General features: G+C 41.7%; 1 protein-coding gene across 1 annotated transcript; it reads left to right on the plus strand.

Moving 5' to 3' along the window:
- The first annotated feature begins 377 nt into the window (after positions 1-377).
- Positions 378-8,830, plus strand: LOC120324535. Its single transcript, XM_039387651.1, has 2 exons — positions 378-603; positions 5,970-8,830. Exon 2 carries the CDS (start codon positions 6,098-6,100, stop codon positions 8,828-8,830), a length of 2,733 nt encoding a protein of 910 aa, XP_039243585.1. The 5' UTR covers positions 378-603; positions 5,970-6,097.
- Positions 8,831-9,755: the final 925 nt, after the last annotated feature.

The following is a 9,755-nucleotide window of genomic DNA, read 5'->3' on the forward strand; positions in this document are numbered from 1 at the left end:
TAAATTAGTAGTAGAATGGCTAAGGCTTAGTAGAAGAGTAGGCCTAGAAAGCAACACTCCAAAGTAGCAACTTTGTTTGTGTGTGAAGTGGAAACCATAATCAAAAGATCTAGTCAGGCATGTATGCAACGATTTGTTACCTAGGATGTGGTTAAGGTCTGTTAAACAGTTTCTAGGGATAAGACAACTTAAGCAGATTTATGATTGGAGTAGATGATTATTAATTGTTATCAGTATGAAGTATGAGCTTGTTTGTAACTGCACCTGGTTTGCTGTGGAAACTGTAACTGGTTTGCCGTGGAAACTGCACATAAACTTGTTTGTGTATAAAAGCTGAACTGAAAATGAGGGTCTTCGGAATCCTGACTTTGGACGCTAGTCCTCAGGTTCCCGGGGCCCCGAATAAAGCACCGCATAAACCGGCACTCTGTTGGTTTGTGTTTCTTTTGGTTACGGGCAACAGTTTTCTGGCGACCCAGACTGGGGACTCCGGGGGTAGCTGGGGCGGCTCACGAGCTGATCTACTCCACGCCGGCAACCAGGTGATTTCTGGGGAGACATCGACCCGTGCCCGACCCCGCGCCCGCCGGACAACCCATCCAGGTAAGCCCGGAGGTGCTTTATTCTTTTAGGTTTGTTGGTTGGGAGCCTGCCTATAAGACGGGACCGTGAGTTACCCGCTGGGTTGGGCTAAAGGTACCTCGGTTGGGAAGCCTAGGCGCTGGTCGTAAGACGTAGCGAAAGCCGCGCTGTACCAGCACTCGCCACTCAGAGGGAGAATTGGCGAGTTGGTTTTGGTTTTGGTTTTGGAATATGTACTTGGTTTATGTTGTTGTGTTGTCGTGCTGGTCGTTAAACGTATTGTTTTGTATGGTTGTGGTATTGTGAATTTGAGGAATTCACATTGTGGTGTATTGTGAATTTGAGGAATTCACATTACGGTGTATGTGTGAGCCGGTATGATGCCGTTTAAAACTTTTAGAGCATTATCTTGTGCAGAAAAAGATATCCCTAGCGATTCTCCGCTTGGTTGCTTGTTAAAACATTGGAAGGAGGGAAATTTTGGACAAGAGTTAAACAAGAAACAATTGATTGATTACTGTAATAATGTATGGCCTCAGTATGAGACAGAAGGAATGCAGTGGCCTAGAAATGGTTCATTGACTTTGGAAATTATAACCCCTTTGATGCGATATTTACGAGAGAATGAGAAGTGGGATGAAATACCGTATCTGGACTTGTTTTATTATTTAGAACATAACACTGAGTGGCAAAAAAAATGTGGTATTTTAGTGTTGAAAGAACTGAAACTGGAGGATGATAAATGTAAAGAATGTCAAGAGCGGAGTATAATGATATTGAAAGGATTGGATGATAAATATGAGCGGAAAATACGGTTTTCAGAACCAGAGGAGGATGTGTCTTTGTTAGTCTCCCCCGGTAGAACTCCAAGTGCGCCCTCGGGAGATAGTCTCCCTTCACGTGTGAGGGCACAATCACCCACCATGCCCCCGCTAGAATCGTCCTCGGATGAGGAAGAAAAGAGAAAAGGGAGAATGTGATTTTGATAGAACTCCTTTAGCTGAACGAACGCGGAGAGCACGAAGAGAACGAGGGAGGAGTAGAGAAAGACAGCGAGGGGGGGGAAAGTTGAGGGAAGTTTCGCTTTCACCCCCGAGATTAATGGCCCCTTCGCGGGAAGCAGTTGGAGCGGACGGGAGAAAAGTCATGATGAAAGTTTCTTTTTTACCTAATGATATATTAATTTGGAAACAGTCAGCTGGGTCATACAGAGAAAATCCGGAGCAGGTGACTTGTATTATAAAAATGGTTATAAAAACTCAAAACCCAGACTGGAATGACTTGCAAGTATTGTTAGATACAATTTTGGACTCGACAGAAAAGGAAATGGTATTAAAGGTGATGGTAGAAAAAGCGAAAGAAAGAATAAAAACTTTGCCCAAGGGAGTGCGGGGAAATGTGAATGATTTTGTACCGCGGGAGGATCCCGAATGGGATCCGGAGGTGGACAAAGATTATAGAAGGTTAAAAGTTTATCAAGAATTATTGGTGGAGGGAGTACAAAAGGGGATACCGAAAACGCTGAATTGGTCAAAATTATATTCAGTAAGGCAAGATAAGGGGGAATCCCCTTCAGCCTTTTTGGAGAGGTTAAAAGAGACAGCTCGGAAATATACAGATTTGGATGTTGAAGCTGAATCAGGGAAATTGCAATTAGCATTGATTTTTATGGGACAAGCACAAGAAGACATTAGAAAGAAATTTCAGAAGTTGGAGGGTGCGGAGACGAGGAATTTGGAAAAATTATTGGAAGTGGCATGGAAAGTGTACAATAATAGAGAAAGGGAAACTACTAAGAAGCAGCAGACAAGTTTGTTAGCACTCCTGCAAGCTCCAAGAGAGAACAATGGGGCCAGTAGCCATAGAGGAAGAGGTCGTGGTAATAGGGGAAGGGGAGGAATGGGTAGAGGATTTAATAATCAATTGGGATTTGGAAATCAATATGGGGGAGGACGTGGTAGAATAGGACTAAATCAGTGTGCTCTTTGTAAAGGACAAGGACATTGGAAAAATGAATGCCCTTTGAATGCTGGAAATGGATTGAACCCATGGAATCCTCAGAGCCTTGCAAATCCGCAAAACCCTGCTGGTATGGGCACGCCACAAGGTGTCGCCCAAGCATTTATGTTAGGGAATTATGGAAGACAGAGTCGGCTAGATTCAGACTTAAAGGTTGTTTTGGAAGTAGAGGGGAAGCCGACGGAATTTAGAATCGACACTGGAGCTAGTTTTTCGGCAATGAATAAACTGATGGGGCCACTAAGCGATTCAACTGCATGGGTGGTAGGAGTTTCTGGACAGGTAGAAGAAAAAGCGTTTCTGCGACCCTTAGATATCAAATTTAGAGGAAAAGAATTAGACCACCAGTTTTTGTATATGCCCAACAGTCCTGAATGTTTACTAGGAAGAGATTTGCTTTCAGCCTTGCAAGCTAAAATTATATTTGAAGAAGGGAGAGTTAAATTGGAAATTCCGGAGGAGAACTTAGCAAAAATTTTTGTTGTGAATGAAGTAGAAAAAGAAGAGGTACCTCAGGAAATAGAACAAGCAGTAGTGCCTTGGGTATGGGAAACAGGGGTCCCTGGAAAATCCAAAGCTGCTACCCCAGTTAGAATAGAATTAAAAGAGGGAGCACAACCCGTTAGAGTAAAACAATACCCAATTAGTTTAGAAGCTAGAAAAGGAATAGCTCCAATGATCACACAGTTTTTAATTTTAGGGATACTAAAAGAATGTGAGTCAGAATTTAATACCCCCATATTTCCGATTAGAAAACCAAACGGTAAGTATAGGTTAGTGCAAGACTTGAGGGCAGTAAACCGTATCACAAAAGACATCCACCCGGTTGTAGCTAACCCTTACACCTTGTTAACATCTGTTTCTGAGAAATTTCAGTGGTTTACAGTGATTGATCTAAAGGATGCCTTCTTCTGCATACCACTGGCACGGGAAAGTTGGAAAATCTTTGCCTTTGAATGGGAGAACCCAGAGACTGGACGGAAGCTACAGCTTACTTGGACTCGATTACCACAAGGATTCAAATGCTCACCCACGATATTTGGTAATCAGTTAGCAAAGGAACTTGAAGAATGGAAGACTACTCAGGTAAAAGAATCTTTTTTTCATATATAATACTTCAATATGTTGATGACATCTTTTTGAGAAATACAGAGCAGGGACTCTGCCGTCAATTAACCATTGAACTGTTAAACATGCTGGGGCAAGCAGGCTATCGAGTCTCAAAAGAAAAAGCACAACTAGTAAAACAGAAAGTTATTTATCTGGGATGTGAAATCTCCCAAGGAACCCGGCGCTTAGGAACAAATAGGGTTCAAGCAATATGTGCTATCCCTATGCCCCGAAATAATCAGGAACTGAGATCTTTTTTAGGAATGGTCGGATGGTGCAGACTGTGGATCCCCAACTTTGGACTAACTGCCAGACCCTTATATGAAGCAGTAAAGGAGCCCAAGCTGACCTGGGGGACGAAGCAAGAGAAAGCGTTCCAGGAATTGAAGAGAGCCCTCCAGGAAGCACCTGCCCTGGGACTGCCGGACCCAACCAAGGAGTTTCAGCTCTATGTCTGCGAGAGACAACGAATGGCTTTAGGAGTCCTCACTCAGCGTCTAGGATCCTGGAAAAGACCTGTTGGATATTTCTCCAAACGGCTAGACGCAGTAAGTGGGGGATGGCCAGGGTGTCTCAGAGCTGTGGCAGCAACAGTTATTTTAATACAAGAAGCACGAAAATTGACTCTGGGAAAACACATGGTAGTGTACGTACCCCACATGGTCATAGCAGTTTTGGAACAAAAAGGGGGGCATTGGCTCTCATCTAGCCGTATGTTACAGTATCAAGCTTTGTTGAGAGAACAAGATGATGTTGAACTGAAAATCACTAACCATCTCAACCCAGCAGAATTCCTTAGGTCTACACAGGAAGAAGGTATTCTGGAGCATGACTGTGTAGAGACCATTGAACAAGTCTACGCGAGCAGAAGAGACTTGAAGGACGAACCATTGGCAGATCCTGACTGGGAATTGTTCACTGATGGATCTAGCTTTGTGGAGAATGGCACCAGGTATGCTGGGTATGCAGTGGTCACTGAACAAGAAGTGATAGAAGCAAATGCACTACCCCCAGGTACGTCTGCACAAAAGGCCGAAATATGGGCATTGGTGAGAGCTTTAATATTAAGCCAAGGAAAGAGGGTTAACATATGGACTGACTCCAAATATGCTTTTGGGGTAGTTCATGTTCACGGAGCACTCTGGAAAGAGAGAGGACTTCTTACTTCTCAAGGGACAATGATTAAACATCGGGAAGAAATTTTACAATTGCTAGAGGCAATACACAAGCCCTCAGCAGTGGCAATAATGCATGTTAAAGGACATCAGAGAGATCCCGGACGAGAATTTCGAGGTAATCGACAGGCTGATCAAGCGGCTAAGCAGGCCGCAAGAGAAGTATGGACTCAGATGGTTCTTTTGCCTGTTCGAAATAATCCAGCAATACCATATATGGAAGAAAAACCACATTATTCACAGGAAGATGAAAAATTAGCTCAAATGACAAATGCAAAGAAAAATGTTAAAGGGTGGTACATTTCCCCCATAGGACAAGTGATTCTACCTGTCAGAATAATGAAAGCAGTGCTTGAAACAGAACACAATAAGTGCCACTGGGGTGCAGAAGCATTGGTAAAATTTTTGAAAAATGAGGTTCTCTCAAACCAGATGTTAACATTGGCAAAAAGGGTAAATGCAATGTGTCCTATGTGCATAAAGAATAACCCAGTAGTCAGGAAGCAGGTGCAGATGGGAAAATTACAGATAGGTCAGTTACCAGGAGATTACTGGCAAGTAGATTTTTCTGAGTTGCCTAAAGCCCAATCCTATAAGTATTTGTTAGTATATGTCTGCACCTTTTCAGGATGGCCTGAGGCTTTTCCCTGTAGGACTAATCAAGCAAAGGAAGTGGTAAAAACTCTCTTGAGAGAAATCATCCCAAGATTTGGAGTTCCCCTAGGGTTGTCCTCTGATCGAGGACCGCACTTTATAGCAGGAATAGTACAAGATGTGTCAGTTGTATTAGGGATAACATGGAATCTCCATACACCATGGAGACCACAGTCTAGTGGACAAGTTGAAAGGATGAATCAGACATTGAAAGGTCAATTGAAGAAAATTTGTCAGGAGGCAAAGATTCCGTGGCCCCAAGCAGTATCCATTGCCTTGTTGAGAATTAGGATCAAACCAAGGGAGAGGATAGGAGTAAGTCCATATGAAATATTATATGGCAAACCTTATCATGCAGCTACCTACCAAGGGGATCCTCATATAGTAGGTGATCAAGCAGTGTTTAATTATGTGTTATCTTTAAATAAGACTCTCACAGCCCTCAGAGGAGCGTTGCAGTGGAATCGACCTTTGCCCCTGGAGAATCCAGTGCACGACATTTCTCCGGGAGATCATGTCTACGTGAGAAACTGGTCGGTGGAGCCGCTGAAAGAAACATGGGACGGTCCTCGCCAGGTGATCATGACGACCTACACGGCAGTGAAAGTCGAAGGAATCGACAGCTGGATCCATTATACTCGGGTCAAGAAAGTTCCAGTTTCGTGGTCGGTAGAACCTCTCTCACCCACAAGAATGGTATTTCGAGCCAACCATTGAGGATCATAGTGTTCCTGGGGTTGATAAGTTTAGCAGAAACCACCGTGAGAATTGAGACCCCAGATCCTTATTTATTTGTACCAGAACACACTGATGTAAACTTAACTTGTCTATTTTCAGATGACCAGGGAGCTGAATTAAGAGATGTCCATGTCAAGTGGAGATGGAGAGATCAAGACCAAATCATGACAGAAGGAGTGACAACAGTTTGGGATGCTACACAACAAAAAGGTTACACCGTTCTGCAGGTACCCAAAGTGTCCAAAGCTATGGAAGGGACATATATGTGTGTAGTTTGGATTTGGGAAAGTTTTGATTATGGACATATAGAAATACAGACAATAAACACGACTCAGAAGACGGTGACCAAAGTGCGAGTTTTACCCACTAGGAAACAATCAGACATGTGGGATGGTCCTCCTTTAAAAATCAATTGTACCTTCCAATTTGATGATTGTCGAAAATCAGTTAAAGTAAAGTGGTGGAAATTAAATGTGGCAAATCAATCTTGGGAATCACAAAGTCAAGGAGTTAGCTGGTGGTCAAATAGTAAAGGAGGTAAAGGGTGGCTGAATATTTCTAATCCCAGAGTAGGAAAGACAGAAGGTACATTTCTTTGTGTAGTCTCATGTGGAGAAGAAAAAGATCACGGAATAAGGACAGCAGTAGCCGTACCACATCAAGGAATAAGAGTTAGACCAGAACATAGTTTTTATTCGACCCAGGAAGGAAGAGATCTGATTCTAAGCTGCAAAATTCCAGAAGGACAGTATTTTGAATATGGGTGGTGGTTTAAGGGACAGAACTTGAAAGTTGGAAAAAGACATCAGATTGAGAAGAGAGCAGATACAATAGTTTTGAAAATCAAAGAAATTCAAAGAAGAGAAGATGAGGGCCAGTATATTTGCTGGATAAGTAGAGATGACTGGTGGGACACTGGAATTACTGTCGTCCACGTAAGGACTGAAAGAATAACCCGACAGGTAAGTAACCTGCAGATTCCAGATAGAGAAGTAGAACAAGAAAACCTAGTTGTAGGCCTAATTCGTGATTTTGGGAAAGTACAGAATGTCACAAAAATCACTGCATGTCTCCCTATGCCTCATGCTGCAGGAGACCCAATCCCATGGGGAATAATTCCAGTACCGGAAATCCCTAGAATGTTTAAGAATACTACATGGAATTGCAGATTTGTAACTAGAACATGGAATGAAATGACAGATGCATGTTTATTGATAGACAAAGTGACTAAAAAACAATGTGAACAGATGCCTGGATATTTTCGCTGGGTAGAAAGTGAGAAAATTGGAAAGTTAGAAGGAAATTGTTTGATCTCAGGTTCAGTAACACACCCATGTTATAAAGTACAAGTTCGAATAAAACGAGAAAAGCAAGAAGAAGTGTGTCAAAATACTACAAGTTCTACAACCATGGAAGAATGGCAAACAATTTGGGGACCCAGCTTATTAGAGACATATAGTTACATTGGAAAAGTACAGTGGTGCATTCATTGGAAAGGGAAAAAGAATCAAACTTATTCTATAGGAAATAGAAGGAATCATAATTGGAGGACAGAAACACGTACAAAAGAGGATTGGAATTGTACTCGAATATACACATGTGATACCCCAGATGATGAGATAGGTTTAATACCAGTCAAAACACTTTTGCAGTTAGGATGTGAATGTCGGGGATATAATCATACGATTAAAGGATCTGTGAAAAACATTGATTGCCGTACCACTACAGTTAGGAGCCCAGGAAATTTAGTATGGGTAATGGGACATGGCCAGTGGGCCACCCACATACCCATAGATGGTCCGGTTGTACCTGTCACACTGGGGATACCTACTCTCTGTCCATTCTGGAAGCAAGACAAGTTAACATCAGTAGAAATACAACCACGAGGGAAAAGAGAAATTAGTAAAGACATTGATAACCTGGGGTTGGGAGATTGGCATGAACCATCAGCAGGAGTTAAATTTGGATGGGCATTAGAGTCTCTATTTGCACCAATTTCAACATACCGGAACAGAGAAATGTTGTTTAAATTAATGGGACAAACTGAAAGGTTAGCAGCAGTCACTAAGAAGGGATTTAAAGATCTAAATTTACAATTACAAGCCACCTCTAGAATGACCATACAAAACCGCATGGCATTAGATTTAATATTACTTAAGGAACATGGAGTTTGCGGCTACCTGCATGCAAAGGACGAGCATTGTTGTGTACACATCCCAAATGTCACTCAAGAAGTAGAAAAAGATATTAGCCAATTAGAACAAATTGACGAAAATGTTCATGAACTGCAAAAAGAAACAGAACATAATTGGATAGGACAATTATTCAGCTCCCTAGGTCTTCATGTGTCAGGATGGATATCTTCTGTTATTCAGTACGGAATATTAATTGTAATAATTATTGTCATAGCCATAACTGTTTACAAGTGTCTTTTAGGAATGATTGTAAAAGAAGGTCAACATACGAGACGCATCATGAAAGCTATAACAAGGAAAGAAATAATCTCACCGCAAAATGAATCACCTCCTACCTACCAAGAAACTACAGCCTGAAGATTGCTGTATTTGAGCATCCTTGCAAGCAAAGCCTGAAGAATGCTCAAAAGGGGGGACATGTTGCACAGCAATTTAAATTAGTAGTAGAATGGCTAAGGCTTAGTAGAAGAGTAGGCCTAGAAAGCAACTTTGTTTGTGTGTGAAGTGGAAACCATAATCAAAAGATCTAGTCAGGCATGTATGCAACGATTTGTTACCTAGGATGTGGTTAAGGTCTGTTAAACAGTTTCTAGGGATAAGACAACTTAAGCAGATTTATGATTGGAGTAGATGATTATTAATTGTTATCAGTATGAAGTATGAGCTTGTTTGTAACTGCACCTGATTTGCTGTGGAAACTGTAACTGGTTTGCCGTGGAAACTGCACATAAACTTGTTTGTGTATAAAAGCTGAACTGAAAATGAGGGTCTTCGGAATCCTGACTTTGGACGCTAGTCCTCAGGTTCCCGGGGCCCCGAATAAAGCACCGCATAAACCGGCACTCTGTTGGTTTGTGTTTCTTTTGGTTACGGGCAACAGTATGGGTATCTTCTTCAGCCATGCTGACACAGCTCTCAGTGTGGAGAATTAATGGATGAGATCAGGGAACAAGTCCATGTTATTTTTGTTTCATTCATTGGTTTTAGGTTTGATTTGGATCAGTTCCCCATTTAGCTCATGCAACTGCCAAAATTTGATCTGTCAACCTATTTTGTTCCTTAGCAAATTGTAGAACAGGGACAATGGGAAATGGGAAATAATGTAACAGAAATACCTTCAAATAACATTTCTGGAGAGATTGAGATCATGAAAGTAGACCAAAGAGTTAACTGAATGTTTGTGTTGCCTACTTGAATTAAAATTGACTCCTTAAAACAACAGAGTGGATATGAGAATAATTATAAAACAGATATTTTCTTGATGGCTTTAGAAAAATAACGA

Source organism: Pipra filicauda, unplaced genomic scaffold (genome assembly GCF_003945595.2).
Source record: "Pipra filicauda isolate LSUMZ 115617 unplaced genomic scaffold, ASM394559v2 scaffold57_size4234018_pilon, whole genome shotgun sequence".
NCBI classification, from domain to species: Eukaryota; Metazoa; Chordata; class Aves; order Passeriformes; family Pipridae; genus Pipra; species Pipra filicauda.